The 16489-nt window shown below is 32.7% G+C and overlaps 1 protein-coding gene across 2 annotated transcripts; it reads left to right on the forward strand.

The window, feature by feature from the left end:
* Positions 1 to 2287: 2287 nt before the first annotated feature.
* On the forward strand, positions 2288 to 8562 carry LOC118042138 (homeobox-leucine zipper protein ANTHOCYANINLESS 2). 2 transcript variants are annotated; one of them, XM_035049715.2, is made up of 9 exons: positions 2288 to 3189; positions 3308 to 3525; positions 3609 to 3726; positions 3815 to 4507; positions 4637 to 4738; positions 4847 to 5062; positions 6304 to 6478; positions 6568 to 6935; positions 7593 to 8562. In XM_035049715.2, the coding sequence occupies exons 1-9, from the start codon at positions 3010 to 3012 to the stop codon at positions 7986 to 7988; spliced, it is 2466 nt and encodes an 821-aa protein (XP_034905606.1). In that variant the 5' UTR covers positions 2288 to 3009; the 3' UTR covers positions 7989 to 8562. The 2 variants fall into 2 exon arrangements, with proteins under 2 accessions (XP_034905606.1, XP_034905607.1); XM_035049716.2 differs by having other exon boundaries at positions 3314 to 3525.
* Positions 8563 to 16489: the final 7927 nt, after the last annotated feature.

The following is a 16489-nucleotide window of genomic DNA, read 5'->3' on the forward strand; positions in this document are numbered from 1 at the left end:
GAATCATTAGTGTAACTATCACATGCGTTATTGAAAGTCATCAAAATTAATTGTTTTGACATTTTTTATACTATTGGTTATATGATAACTAATTAATCTATTTATTTAAAGTGCTTTCACTTCTAATAAAAATTATGTCTTGCTTATAATAGATGATTTGTACATAAATGATTTAAATAGTAATGATAATGAAAATGATGACCATACAAGTGAGGTTAGGAGTACCAATGGGATGCAATTAAAAGATAATTTGATTAGTGAAACACTAAGAAGCAAGTTCAAGTAATTGAAATACAACCATCTAGCACCCGGCGGGATGTTGAATGATAATCTATCAAAGATATTATGATCTTTTACTATTTTCTAATTTTTTTTTATTTGAATTTAGAACCTTTCATCAAAATTTAAGTCATTTCACTTATTTGTGTACTTTTTGTATTTTGACTTTAAAAACTTGGATGTTTGGAAGGCTTATTTAAAGACTTGGAAGTTTGATGATTATATTAAATTTAGTTGTTTGATTGAAGTACTATTGAAAATATTTTTTAAATTTTTGAAAAATTAAATAGAATGTAGCTACCGTATAAAACCAATAGTAAACCGTGGTTTTAACTAGCAAATTATTTGTTCAATTAATGGATCTTTAAATTAACATCTTCATTGGTTTATTATTGAGTTCAATTCTAATAACACCGATTTAAATTATATTTTTTATTGTAGAAATATTTTATGAATGGCTGGTAACTAGTGATGTAAAAATAAAGGAATATATTATGATGACATCTTATGACTGAGGTAATAGCTATGCAATGAGGGTGGAGGTGATAGTAGGTTGTTATGGTTTTGTGATGGTGGTGATAATGATAAAGGTAGTGGTGAAGTGACGAAGTAGCAACAACAACAATGATATTTGTGAATGAATTATTAACCATAAATATTTTTTTTATAAAAACATTTCAACTTTTTTAACAAGTAAACTAAATTTAAAGGTTTATTGGGAGATATTTTAATAGTTTTCTCTAAAATATTTCACAAAAAACAAAAACATAAACATGAAAATCTTTTTCTATAAAACATTGTCACGAAACAAACACCCTCTTAAATTCATGCAATTTGGTGCACGTGGTCAATAAAAGGCAATCCGTTTGCATCCATATGCAAAATGTTTACGCGGGGAATTACTTGTTCGCCTAAAAAATGAAAGGTAAAAGCTTAATTGCAGCTTGTCTATGAAGAACCTCAAGGAGTTTGCCTGGTAATTAAGAAATATCATTCACTTCTTGGGTTCAAATTTAAAGTTTATATCTTAAAAAATTTATTAAATTTTTCTAAATGCACTAAACTGACATGGATTGCCACAAAATAACTTGGAGATATCTCTTATGGTCAAATGGAAAAACAATTATGCCCAGGTAGATTTTGGCTAAAAAAAAAAAAAAGGTTTAGAGAACATTTGGAGACACGAGTCAATTTTTTTTTAAATAATTTTTTATATATTTTCAATTATTTTAATATATTGATCTTAAAAAAAATTTTAAAACATAAAAAAATATATTATTTTTAAATATTTCAATAAAAAAAACACTTTAAAAAATAACTCCACTTATACTAAGACTATGTTTGGGAACGTGGTTCAACCCGTGTTTCCAAAAAATTTTATTTTTATTTTTTTTTTTAAAATTAAGTGCGGTTTGTACTTTTTGAATCGTTTTGATGTGCTGATGTCAAAAATAGTTTTTAAAAAATAAAAAAAATATCATTAACATGCATTTCGGCGAAAAGTTATTTGAAAAAGCAATCTGTACCACATTATCAAGAACGCTATAAGAAACATGCCTTTACTTCACTTGATTAACCACTCAAATCAACTTCTTGAGTTAGAATTGGACCAATACGAAATCATTATCCATTTGATTAAAAATATATTTTCAATATATTCAACTCTTGCGTTATTTACCAGTAAACGAAAAATACACTTTCTGAGGCCAGATGAGGTTTTGGTCAGTTTCTTCGTGCTACGATGCATCTAAACAGATCCCCATGACAGTATAGAAAGAACAAAAAGAGAAGAAAAAATCTCCCGAAGGGCAACACCGAATCCGAGTACTCTGTGAAAGTAAATTTGCTTTTACTCTTTGACTCTTGCACTGTCATCTTAAAAAGGGTTAAAATCTAAACCAGAAAAATGGCTATGTAAGATAAAAAGAGGAAAGATAGTCAACCGACTCCTTTGGAGGTTTGTATTTGTAAGGCTTCGAATACTCCACATAATTTCAATTCATCTTTACCTTATTTATTTATTTATTCCTGTGGGGTTTACTTGCTTCTCCTCTCTCCTCTTTCTTGCCTGTGCAAAATCCTTTTTAGGGCCGCTCGTCTTCTTCCTTGTTTTTTATCTTTTCTCTTGGTGGTTCTCTTTTTGAAGCCGTTCTCTCTCAGTGTCAGTCAACATGCAAAGAACGAGATACTAATACTTCCACCCCCCCCCCCCAAAAAAAAAAAAAAAAAAAACTAGGGTTTCCCTTTCCCAGTTTTCTCGACGCCAATTTAAGGCCTTCTGAATGTTAGAGTTTCGGACATAAACTTAAAGGGTTTTTAGAAGGGGAGAGAGGGATAGAGAAGGAAGGGCTAAGCAGCAAAGAAGATAACAAAAAGGGTTTGCTTGCCTTCTTTCTCTTCCTTTCTCTCAGTTTTCAGCAGAGAGAGGGAGTTGGAGACATTTGGATAGATATATGTTATCCTTCTGTCTCCTCTACCTCTCTATCTTCTTCCCTTGTGTTTCTATTTTCTTATGATTTCTTTATTTTGGGGAAAGCTTTAATTTTCTCTTCATTTTTTTTTTTTTAAAAACCCAAGTTCAGGATTTCTTGTTTGGCTATCTGTGGTTTGGTTTTTGAATGATAATTTCAAGATTCAAACTTGGTTATGAATGGTTTCTTGTGAATCTAGCAAGAGCGTTTAAGTCTAGTGTGAAAATAGAGTAAAAAAAAAAAAGAGGCTGAAGCTTTAATGAGTTTTGGGGGTTTCCTTGAAAACACTAGTCCTGGTGGTGGTGGCGCAAGAATTGTGGCTGATATACCTTATAACAATAACAACAACATGCCCACTGGTGCAATAGCTCAGACTCGCCTTGTCTCTCCTTCTCTCACTAAATCCATGTTCAACTCTCCTGGACTCTCTCTAGCCCTTGTACTTATCTACATCTTTCTCTTTGTTTCTTTTTTGTTTGGCTACTAAGTGACTTGGGTTGTTTGTTTGGTGAGGTCTTTAACTTTAACGTCCTCGTTTGTGTTTGATTCTTGATCAGCAACAGCCAAACATAGATGGTCAAGGAGATATAACTAGAATGGCCGAGAACTTTGAGACAAGTGTGGGTAGGAGAAGCAGAGAAGAGGAACATGAGAGCAGATCTGGTAGTGATAACATGGATGGTGCGTCTGGTGACGATCAAGATGCAGCTGATAATCCTCCAAGAAAAAAGAGATACCACCGACACACTCCACAACAAATCCAAGAACTTGAAGCGTATGATATCTATCACTAATTTGCACTTTCAACAGGATTTGTTGAGTGATTTTGAGAGAGTGTTGCTTTTGTTTGTTTTACAGTTTGTTTAAGGAATGTCCTCATCCTGACGAGAAACAAAGATTGGAGCTTAGTAGAAGGCTGTGCTTGGAGACTAGGCAAGTCAAGTTCTGGTTTCAAAATCGTAGAACCCAAATGAAGGTGATGAATGATAATTAACAAACCATGGATGTTTTCTGGATTTTTATGGATAGAAAGTTAAAACGTGTTTGATTGTTTGCTGCAACAGACTCAACTGGAGCGCCATGAGAACTCATTACTCAGGCAAGATAACGACAAGCTTCGAGCAGAAAACATGTCCATAAGAGATGCCATGAGAAATCCATCGTGCTCAAACTGTGGTGGTCCTGCGATAATCGGTGACATTTCACTTGAAGAACAGCATTTGAGGATTGAGAATGCTAGATTAAAAGATGAACTAGATCGAGTTTGTGCACTTGCGGGCAAGTTCTTAGGTCGCCCCATATCTTCGTTAGCTTCTTCACTTAGCCCTCCTATGCCGAATTCAAGCCTGGAACTTGCAGTTGGTGGTAATGGTTTTGCTGGTTTAAGCACCATGGCTACAACATTGCCTTTGGGACCTCATTTTGAAGGTGGGATTTCTGGTGCTTTGTCTATGGTAACTCAAACTAGACTAGCAACAGCTGGTGTTACTGGTATTGATAGATCATTAGAGAGATCCATGTTCTTGGAGTTGGCTTTAGCTTCCATGGATGAATTGGTGAAGATGGCTCAGACGGACGAGCCTCTTTGGATCGGGAGCTTTGAGGGTGGTAGAGAAATATTGAACCATGAGGAGTACTTGAGAACCTTCACTCCTTGCATTGGAATGAAGCCTAGTGGCTTTGTTAGTGAGGCTTCTAGAGAGACTGGTATGGTAATCATAAACAGTTTGGCCTTAGTTGAGACACTGATGGATTCGGTGAGTTGTTCAAAATCTCTCCTTATTGGTGTCTTTTTTTTTAAAAAAAAAACTCTTTTTTGGACTGTTTAATATTTTTTTTTTCTTAATTTCATTGGAATTACCTTTTGTGTTCTTTCTCGTTCCTAGAACCGATGGGCAGAAATGTTTCCTTGTATGATTGCAAGGACCTCTACCACTGATGTGATAGCCAGCGGAATGGGGGGAACTAGAAATGGTTCACTTCAGTTGGTAAGCTACTCGTCTCATATTCACTGCTGTTAGTAAGATTTCTACTATTTTTGGTGGTGCTTGTTTAGCAGTTTGTTTAGCTCTAAATCTTTTCTTAATCATTTTTAGATGAATGCTGAGCTCCAAGTCTTATCCCCATTGGTTCCGGTGCGTGAGGTCAATTTTCTCCGATTTTGCAAGCAGCACGCAGAGGGGGTTTGGGCTGTTGTTGATGTATCAATTGATACCATCCGAGAAACTTCCGGTGCACCACTGACATTTGTGAGCTGCAGGAGGCTTCCTTCTGGTTGTGTGGTGCAAGATATGCCCAATGGGTACTCCAAGGTAATAATATAGAAACTAGTGCACATTCTGGTCTGTAGCATGCCCGGTTGGTACCCTTTTCTCTTTACATTTATTGTGTTTCAGTTGAGAACATTTGATCTGTGGCAAAACACCAGGTCAAAAATCATGAGCATTTGCATTCCCAAGCCACTTAGAGAGCTCATGCATCTAAGAGTCTTTGTTTGTCAAGTGATTGCTCACTGTTTCCCCTTGTCACAATCTGAACCTTCCTAGAGTCTTATAATATTGTCTTGGATGCTTCTTCTGATGTCAAAACACTGTTTAAATTTCAAGTTTCAAAAACTAGGGTTGCTTAATTTTTTATATAAAAAAAACTCCATGGTACAGCAGCAAATCGAGATTACACCACTTATTTTATCAAATAGAAGTCTCCATTACTTGAATTGTGGTGCCTTAAACGCATTGATTTCATATCCTTCATTAGTAAATGCCTAGTTATTCTCAATTTTGATTGAATAAACAATATATTTGATGCTTCTATTCCAATGATGCAATCTTGGTTATCTTCATTATCTTGTATTTAATCATGCTACAGCGTATGACCTGGTTCCAGCCTTGTGATTTATTTATTTATTTATTTTTAACTCAATGAAGAGTCCTAATTGTCAAAGTCCAAGGCTGATTATTTTGTTTCCTTTTGAGTATCCAAGCCTGTATATGGAGACCATAGTACACATCTCGATGTCAGCTTCTACTGTGTACTTTGTTCCCTCAAATCTTGCAAAATCTTTTTCCATTTCATTATTCTATGCAAGGACTGCTTGATTCCATTTCTTTCTTTGAGCCCAACCTAGAGCCCTTTCCCTAGATTTGCCTTGTAAATTAATATGGAAATTTGCTTTGAAAGTCTGAACATTGACTCAATATATGTAAAATATTATAAAATGACACAGAAGAAGGTAGATACTTTACAGTAATAAAATATGAACCTCCTACATCCTTTTTGCTGTTGTTTAATCTACGAACTTTGACTGACATTCAGCCTTTGACTGACATTCAGCCTTCTTCCATGGAACTGGCATTTGATCTTTTATATTGTGTGGCTTTAATTCCTAATCATTAGCCAAGTAAATAGAACATTTAGTCTTTTTGCTCTACAAGAGAAGCAATCAATTCGCATGGTAGCAATCATTAAAAACAATAATGAATATGTTATTTTTCCAACTTTAGCAGTTGGTGCAATTAACCATATCATAACTAACAAAACTATTAAAATGCAGGTTACATGGGTTGAGCATGCAGAATATGATGAAAGCCAAATACACCAGCTCTATCGGCCGTTGATAAGTTCCGGCATGGGCTTCGGTTCCCAGCGATGGATAGCTACCCTTCAACGTCAATGCGAGTGTTTAGCCATCCTCTTGTCCTCCAATGTACCTAGTAGAGACCACACAGGTTAATATCAATGTTAATTTCCTAAACAACGTGGAATTCTTTGTAACTTGCCAAAACAACCTTTGTTGACATGTAAAGTGTTTGTGAAGCGATAACTACAAGCGGTCGCCGAAGCATGTTGAAGCTGGCGCAAAGAATGACAGATAACTTCTGTGCTGGGGTTTGTGCCTCCACAGTGCACAAATGGAACAAGCTGAATGCCGGAAATGTTGATGAAGATGTTAGGGTTATGACCCGAAAGAGTGTTGATGATCCTGGTGAGCCACCAGGCATAGTTTTGAGCGCTGCGACCTCTGTTTGGCTACCTGTTTCTCCGCAAAGGCTCTTTGATTTCCTACGCAATGAACGACTCAGAAGCGAGTGGGACATACTCTCCAACGGGGGACCAATGCAGGAAATGGCCCACATTGCTAAAGGCCAGGATCACGGCAACTGTGTCTCTCTCCTACGTGCTAGCGTAACCTCTCTTCTCTTCATAATTATTTAATATTATATATCAGTTGCAGTGTCTCTTCATTTTCATTCCTGCACAAGATAGAGATAAAATCGTTCTGGGTCATGAAAATAAGTTTATGTTTGGTAATAAAAGTATTTTTTAATTGAAAATATATTAAAATAATATATATATATATATATATATATATTTAGTTTTAATGTTTTTTGGGAGTTGAAAAAAAGAAAAGGCGCCTTAAGTTACAAGGGTTTCTCTCTTTCTCAGCTAGATAGAACATTAATTTTTTTGGACAATAATGTCATGTGGGGGATGATTTAAATTTCTGGCGTGTCCCTTGGGTGTGTCAGGTCGATTAGTTTTTGTCGTGGTTAGATAAAAAGGTGAAATATAAAGGAATTTGGAAGTATCATCTGTATGGTCACAGATAGACATGACCAGTTTTTAGGCACAATCCCTATCCTTTGTAAGCCTCAAAAAGTCAAAATATAATGACACCTGTCACACCTTTTATGTAAAAAACCTTATCTGTTTTGACACTCGTATAGACGTTAAAGAAAAGGTTAAAACGTCATATGATCTAATGTAAATCCGAGTCAAATTCAGGGACCATTATTGTGATTCACCCTGTTCTGGTTTCTCTTTTTCCCCCCCCTCATGCAGGCCATGAATGCTAACCAGAGTAGCATGCTAATACTGCAAGAGACGTGCATAGATGCAGCAGGCTCTCTTGTAGTGTACGCTCCCGTAGACACTCCGGCCATGCACGTAGTGATGAACGGCGGTGATTCGGCTTACGTGGCGCTTCTTCCGTCAGGGTTTGCTATCGTACCGGATGGGCCTGGTTCACGTGGCCCCCCAACGACCAATGGCGTCCCGACTGCTAATAATGTCGGTGGCCAAGATAGGGTAAGTGGGTCCCTTTTGACGGTGGCCTTCCAAATATTGGTGAATAGTCTCCCTACGGCGAAGCTCACAGTAGAATCTGTGGAGACAGTCAACAACCTTATTTCATGCACTGTCCAAAAGATCAAGGCTGCTCTCCAATGTGAAAGCTGATTATGCAATGCATGATTGAGCTGTCCTATTAGTGAGTATTTGTTAGTTTATAAATTTTATCATGGCTGTGTTGGTCTGTTAATGTTATGGCGTCAGAGAGAGAGAGAGAGAGCGCGCGCTCGCTTGGTAAATGAGTGGGGAGACTGGAAAAACAAAAGTGAGTTGTCTTCCTTGTTGATGTTTGTGGGTGTTGAGTCAAGAACGAACCGCGCGTGGAGAATCCTTGCAAGGTGGTGAGGATTTATGGGCCAGTGACTGCTAGCCGGGTTGCAGCTGGTATACATATTGCAAAGAGTGTTCTTAACACGAGGCAAGGGTGGTGGTTCGGGTATTGACTCAGGGTCGACCCCTGCCACAATTATCGTTACTGAAAAAAAAGTTAAAACCAACAGTGTTTTAAGAAAGAAAAAATGGGTCTTTCTGATATTGAAATTAATATCCAGATTATATATATATAATCTGTTTTTGTTGAACTTGGAATGACTGGTTCAGCTTGTTGCTGTTTGTTAACTCGTGGGGTTTTGTATTGTTATGATATTCTAAGTTGACTAATAATAACCCCTTTTTTGGTTAATTATTGGACTTGTATTTTCTGTCGGTTTACGGGTCTGAGTGGTTGGGTTTTTTAAAAACTTTTGTTTTTATTTTTTAAAATTTTATTTACAACGCTGTTTTAAATTTGTATTATTTCTTTTACCCGACACATAATCAGGATTTAGGTTTTTTTATTATTTTGGTATTAAAGTGTTGTTGATGCTACAATAATTGTTTGGTTTGGTAGGATCACATAGATATGAAGTTGCCTGAGAGAGATTTGGACTTCCTGTTCGAGAAAAAAAGGATATTTTATTCGTATATAAACCCTAAAGTGACAACGATTATGCTTTTTTCAAGGGGGGGTCTTCGATAAAGTGTTTGCTGTCCACCCTTGTTAAGTGACTGTTAAGAGCCCTAATTAGGTTGTAGTAACGCGGCGCTCAGGACGTGAGAGGTGGTGGCTGGGATTGTTACAGGGTAATCTGTTTTTTTAAAATTAAAGAATATTTTGCTTTAAATTATTATTTTTAAATACTTAAAAATAAACTGAATCTCTCTTACAGACACCTCCAGAAAGTGAGGACCGGGAGAAACAGAGGTCTGAGAAACTGCTAAGGCAATAAATGAGAGGGCAGAAGCCGATGGGAGAAGGTGTTGCTATTATTTAATGCTAAGGGTTTGTCTTTGCCCCTGGCTTGCGTGTACAGCCAGTGAAAAGTTGACACGTCTATATCTTGGAGGTTTTAGGTGACAGTGGGGACTGGGGAGTGGGGAGGATGAGAGAGGATTTGTGCATGAAAGCTATCTTGATTATTTTTTTTTATAGTTTAATAATTTTGGTCAGTCTTTTATATATATACAAATGGATTCGCTGCTAAAAGCTAAATATTTCTGATTGCGAGAGAAAGGAAAGTGGTCTTGGAGGTTAAAGTTATGATGACACTTGTGGATAATAATACTTTTTTGAGAATGAAGTTGTGATAATAATACTTTTGGAATGAAAGAAGTCTCTGTTTGTAATAATACCCTCTTTAGCTCTACTCATTTTCCCTGAAAGAATAAAATTACGATAAAAATGAAATTTTTGTATTCTTAAAGCTCAACAAATAATTAAATTACGAGAAAACTACCTTGATTATTTTATTTTATAGTTTAATAATTCTTTTCGCTTTATCTATGTTCTTAAGAAAATAACAAAAAGAATTACATGGCACAAAGAAACATCATGAAAAATATTGGATTACTTACAAATTTGCTATTATATTTAATTTAATAACTAAAAAATTCTTATTATTTTATTAAAAAAAAAAATTAAAATTAAAAAGATAAAAAAATTATTTTTTTAAAGATGGCTATTTAATAAAAATAATATAAATTATATCTTGAAATTTTATTTAATAATTTAATTATTAAATTAAAATGATTATATAATATAACATCGATGATGAATAAGTAGTTATAAGTTTGAATTTTATTATTTTTATTTATCTAATAAAAATTAAATATAAAATAATAAAAATTTATACTAAAAAACTTTCACCAAAAAATATTTTATAAAATAATATAAATTATATTTTAATATTTATTTAATTTACCTTAAAAATATACCCTATATTTTATTTAATAGTTTAATTCGGAGATGATTCTTGATACTATTCATCATACAGGGTAAATTGAAGACTCTAGAAATTTAAACCTAGGAAAAACCTTGAGGAGGAATATTAGAGGGGTCTGGCTAGTTTTGTTGTTGTTTTGTGTTTTTAAATCTTGGGGATTTTCTTATGTTAGATTTCTTTAGGTGTTTATGGGTTTAAGAGGAGATCGATTTATTGCTGGGTGGTTCAGGTTAGTGTCGAGAGGGTTATGGTTCGAGGAGATCGGGTCGGTGGCTATGTGGTTGGGTTGGATTTGTGACTGGAAAGAAGTGGTTGAGCGATGGTGCTTTAGGGGGTTGCTAGGTCGTGCTGTGGTGAAAGAGGCAGATGTAGGGAGGCTCGGCCACAATAGAGCTTGGGTGTTATGGCGAATCGGGATCATTGGAGTAAGAGACTGTTGAGGGGAACAATGGGTGATGTGTTGCCGGCAGCACTAGGCTTCTGGCAGTGGCTAGTGGGTATGAGAGGAAGGAACAACAACTAGTCTTTAATGGTTGGAAAAGGTGGTTTCCGATGGTGATTGGGCGAAGATTAGGCTGTGATTGGAGTTCTGTGATGGAAGAGGTAGTCTAGTTGCGATGGTTTGGCCAGAATCTAGCGAGAAAAGGTAAAAGGGGCAACTGACGACTCTTTGTTGGTGTTTCAGCAAAATTTAGTTGTTTATGTTAATATTATATATGACGGTGGATTATTTTTTTTTAATCTAAGTTTAAAAATTAAACTGGACTTTAATGTAAATAGTAATTTTTAAAAGAATACATGTGAATTGATAAATTATAGAATGCATGTATAATTATTATTTTTAAATCACTCTTAAAAGAAAATTTTACTTAACTCATGTTCAATGGTTTTTTTTTGTCTTTTCATCTTATTATTTTAATAATAATTAAGTTCACTAGAAACAATTTGGTATTTTAAATTAAGTTCACTAGAAATTTGGTATTTTAAAAATTATAAAATATAATTCAAAAACCAGAATTGATTGGTGCATGCACTACTCGCATTAAGACATACGCTATTCAAGCAACGTGTGCGGCGACTAACAACAGCCAGGAGAAAGCTTTCCTTGATTTTTTTAGAATTGTCTTAGCGGAATCATTTATCCTTTGACAATGTGTGTAGCCTAAGGATATTTGGTTTGGCACTAAAGACCTTATCTCATTTTTCCTCTTGTTTTTCTCTCTCTTTGATTTCCACTTCTAACATTTTAAGTTTTCAAAGTAGTCATTTCATTTATTTATTTTAGGTTTGATCTTAATTTTTTTTTATTAAATGTTTTAATTCTAATTATTTATAAAAATAGATTTTTTTTTTAATTTTATCATTTTCAATTTTGTTCATCTGTTAAATTTGGTTCTCATTCTTGTGATTGCTATTTGTTTTATTTGAGATAATTTTTAAAATACATTTATTTTAATATTTTATTCTCCTTAGTTTTTTTTCCTATTAGATTTGTCTCATTTTTTTTTGTTGCTGTTATTTTACTTTGGAAATTTTTTAAAATTTATATATTTTTTTTATTTCATCATTCTATATTAAATTGATTAAGAAATGAACTTCTCGATTGAATCAGAATCTAGGATTTCACGAGGTTGCAAGTTTAGGAATATTAACTCAGGTTATTGAGATTTGCTCGGATTTGCTTGTTTTTCTTTTTGTTTTATAAGCTCATGTTTTTTTTTTCCATCCTTGATCATTTATTTAATTGGATATTGGCTTCGTTATTTATTTTATTTGCTTTCAATATAATTTCTCATTAATTTTGCAAATAATTCAGATTAACTTGGGTTTTTTTATTTATTATTTGTTTTGGTTAAATTTAGCTTGTTGTAAAGAAATTTTATTTTTGAATTAAAGTAATTGATTAAATATAAATATGAAATGTTCACTTTATGATATTATTTTTTAATTTGCTTTCTTGAGTTATTGTTCTAACAAGACGTTCAACCCTTTTTGGTGCTATCATTAAACCTTTTGTAATGTAATTAGAATTGTCTATGTAAGCTCTTTCTAGTGGTAAAGTGGTGTGCATGACAAAGCATTGTTAAGTCTTTGAAAGATTTTTTTTTTTTTTCCTGTTATGATATTGACAACTCGTTTTTTATAGTTAATTATTTCTATCTCATTTTTGTTATATTTATTCATTATTGTTATTTATTTTTTATCATATTATTAAATTAACCGAGCTTTTTGATCCAATCAAGTCAATAATTCAAGTTCAATTTTTTTTTTAATTTCTTAAGAACACTAACTTTATTTAAGCATCTTTTTTTATATTAAAAAAAGAATCGATCAAGTTTACAACACAGCACTAAACACTAACCACCAATCTATCTAGGGTGGTTACTATTCTTTAAAAAATTGTCTCGTATCCTTTAGTAGATTCCTTACCATGCAATGTATGGCTTGAGCTTGAATACCTATTTCATGAACTTTTATTTCTTTCTTAATGGGTAAATTGCACAAATTGATTGTGGATCAATTAAAAATTTTATGAAATTCAAGTTGTGGTGTCCATTATTAATATTATGGAGGAGAAAAATCTTCTTGTGAATTTTAAAGCGCTAAAATTAACCATTTGCTAGCTTTAGTGTCCATTTATCTGCCAAAATATTACTGTTTTTGATCTATTTTTAGCTTGAAAAAACATTATTTTTTATATTTTTCAAATTAAACATAATTTAAACTATATAGACAAACATAATTTTAAGTCTCACACTTGATTCGCTCCATTTGATGGCAAAATCATTGAGAGAATAAACGAAGAGAGGCAAAACTAACATTGTTTCTTGAAAATTACAGAGTCAATTTACTAGAAATAGCGTGGTTTTGTCCTTTTTTGGTCGTCTTAAAATACTTTTTTATTCTCAAAACTCATCTAGTCAAAAGATTTATGGTCTTACTTTTCTATTTTGTTCCTGGTTAAAAATTATATCGTTGCACCTTTTATTTTATTTCTTTTAATTTAAAAAGATAATGCCGTAAATTAAAAAAAAAAAATTGAATTGGCAAAGCAATTATCAGCTATACTTATGCTCGGTTTGGGAACATAGTTGAAATTATATTTTCTTTAATTTTATTTTTTATATGTTTTATATCATTTTGATGTATTGATTTTAAAAATAATAAAAATAAAAATATATAATTTTAATATATTTATAAATAAAAAACACTTTAAATCATAATTACTATCACAATCTTAAACAACTCTTAATATATGTGATTAATGAAAGGTGGTACAACCTCTCTTTGCAGGAGGAGGGAATAATAAAAAATATAAAGGCACCATACACTGATTTAAAAAATGGTTTTAACATGATATTTATAAATTGTCTAAAATCATTCATGATGAATGTGAAATTGACTGATCATTCTTTGTATCTAATTTTGTACATTGATTTTCTGCAAATTCAATGAATTATCATGAATTAATTCTAATTATCCTGAACTGATTTTGTTTCATTGACACTTTTCAAGTACATTGTTTCTGCAATTCAATAAACTTTTAGGAATTAATTCTAATTAGTCTTAAATTAATTGTGTTCCATTTAATCTTCTCATATTTATTGCTTGTCCAATTCAATGAATTGTATGGAATTAATTATACAGCCCTAGCCTTTTGTATTATTTCTCCTTCATTTTTAGAAGGTGGAAATGAAGTAGAGAAAAAAACTTATTCTTACTCTTTATTTTTTTTTATTATTATTAATGTGGGTATATGAATTAACTTATGCGTACCTCTACTAATTTTGCGAGTCTCCTCTATATCTACCTTGTTTGCCCTAATGCTCTCCTTCCTCTAATTTTAGGTTTCAGAGAGAGAAAATGAGTAAGTTTTCTAGTTCAAAGGTATTAATTGAATGCATAATTATTTCATGATATGGATTTTGAAATCCTAAGAGGTGAGTTTTGCTAAGATCGTCTATACCTATTGATGGGAAATTTAGCCTTCAAGAAAGAGGATACAATTACTGACAATAATTTTCTTTTCTTGTCTTGATCTTGATATGAAATTCTACAATTCTACCTGTAAGTATTCGATACTTTATCTTTTGTTTAATGCTTGATGTTCATGATTTATTATCTTGTAAACATATTTAAATGGTTTAACTAAACAATCTTCCCAATAATATTAAAGCTAAATCAACTTGTTTGCTTAATTATTTAGTTAAAAACATTTTGGGGTTATTTGATTTATAAATTTTAAACTATATTTTGGGGTAAAAACATCAAAGTTTTTTTGTTTAATTTTTATTTGATTTATAAGCATTTCGTAGTCTTATAATCTAAGTCAATGGTATAAGATTTTAATTTGGATCGATATCGATCATTTTTTTTTGCCACCAGTTTTATTTTTCGATTTCATCATTCAACATTGAATTTATTAAAGATTAAGCATCGTTATTTTTTTTTGTTTTGCTTTCTATGATGATAATCTGACCTTACAGTCCAACTCGTGCATTTACCATTCTAGCTCAAATTGACTCGAGACTTTTACATCATTTTATTTTTTATGTCAAATTTATTTTTCATTCTTTTAATTTTTTATCCTCTTTTTAAAATTGATTTTTTTTTTAATTTTTAGCCTTTTGAATTGAAGCATTAGATCGTTGAAGATTGAGTTTTGTTATTTTTTTCATTTTGGTTAGCCCTGTCTCATGACTCGAGTTATGGGTGTGAGATGTTAGCCCCGGTTGATATTAACTTTTTTTTAATTTTTTTTTACATATATTTTTTTAATTTTATCCATCAACTTCGAGTTTATTAAATATTGAGTTTCTTTGATTTTTTTTATATATGATTTCTATTAGAATATCTTGATCTCACTATCTAGATTATAAATTTGTTATGTTAACTTGAGTTAGATTAATTTTCTTTTCTTTTTTAATTTATTTTTGTTTTTATCTTTTAATACAAAGATATATAGCTAGAGTTTTTTTTTTAAAAAAAATTGATTTAAAACAAACTTGCAGTGCTTTGTCATTGTTTTTTAAGTTATGAAAAAAATTGATGAACGACCTATTTAGTATCTAAGTGGTACACGTTTGTTTGCATGCCGTGCAAGTATGAGGGTGTTAGATTCTTCTTCCTTTCCCTTTTCTCTCCATCTCCCTCTGTTTTTTTTTTCTTGGATGGGATACGGAATGTTGGATGTTGTAGAATATTATTAAAGTTTTGTTTTTTTAAGATTGACATCACAATTAATGTGAATATCGTCCCCCAACTTTACAATAAAATTTTAATCGCTGGATTGTTATAGAAGTTGTCGTCCGTAGATTATTGAAGTTACAACTCTTTTGGTGAATGAAGATTTTATTTCTTTATATTCCATGCAGGCGCACGTAGGGAACATCGATCAGCGGTGTCTGTAGATCAGGAGAGAAGTACTGGGGACGATGGAAATCAAAAGTCAAGGTGATGGAAGGCTATCCGGCGCCGAAGGAAATGGCGGTGCAGCCGGTCCTTTGCATGTAGAGGCCTTTCCGTATCCGGTACATTATTCTTCGTCTCTCCTCCTCAAATCTCAATCCCCCCATCCCTTCGACCTAGTATCATTATTTCAAAAAGTACCTCCGCCGAGACAAATTTTACTAGTCCCTACCCCAGAATCACATGCATCTGGGCTCCACCTCTTCCCCACCGTCGAACCAATTCAACTCGAGTTGATGGTTGTTGTAATCCTCCACAGTCCACTGCATTATTAGCCGTGGGCCACACCGGACTTGGACTATTGAGAGTCGATTGAAGTAGCTGTGGCTAAGATCATCTCCGAAGAAGACTCCAAGTCTTCAGTCTCCCTATATAATATGTATAAAGTATGGTTGTAATTGATTATTTTTTAAAGTATTTTTTTATTTAAAAAAAAATACTAAAATATTATATGTTTTTATTTTATAAAAATTATTTTTAATATTAACACATCAAAATGATCTAAAAACATTAAAAATTATTAATTTAAAAAAAAAAAAAAATTTTATTTTAAAAACATAAAAAACAAATAATATCTAACAGTATAAAAAAAAATCTTAGAACTCAGGCCCGGTCAACCCTAACATTGCAATCACTACTTCAATTGTTTTCAAACTGTTTAGCGTGGACTCCCGAGAGCAATGCTGCCTTTTTGAGCTGTTCGATTAATAGATCAAACAGTAATTTGAAGTTGCCATGTTGAATTGCTTAAATTGTTCCTACGCCGGATGCCAGCTTTTGTTGAACAGAGTGGCAAAATAGCCCTCACTGTATTATTTACCCGTATTACATTATACATCAAATCAAACTTTTTTCTTTAATGTAAAACAATATTTAAAC

The sequence above is a fragment of the Populus alba genome, chromosome 2 (genome assembly GCF_005239225.2).
Source record: "Populus alba chromosome 2, ASM523922v2, whole genome shotgun sequence".
Classification (NCBI taxonomy): domain Eukaryota; kingdom Viridiplantae; phylum Streptophyta; class Magnoliopsida; order Malpighiales; family Salicaceae; genus Populus; species Populus alba.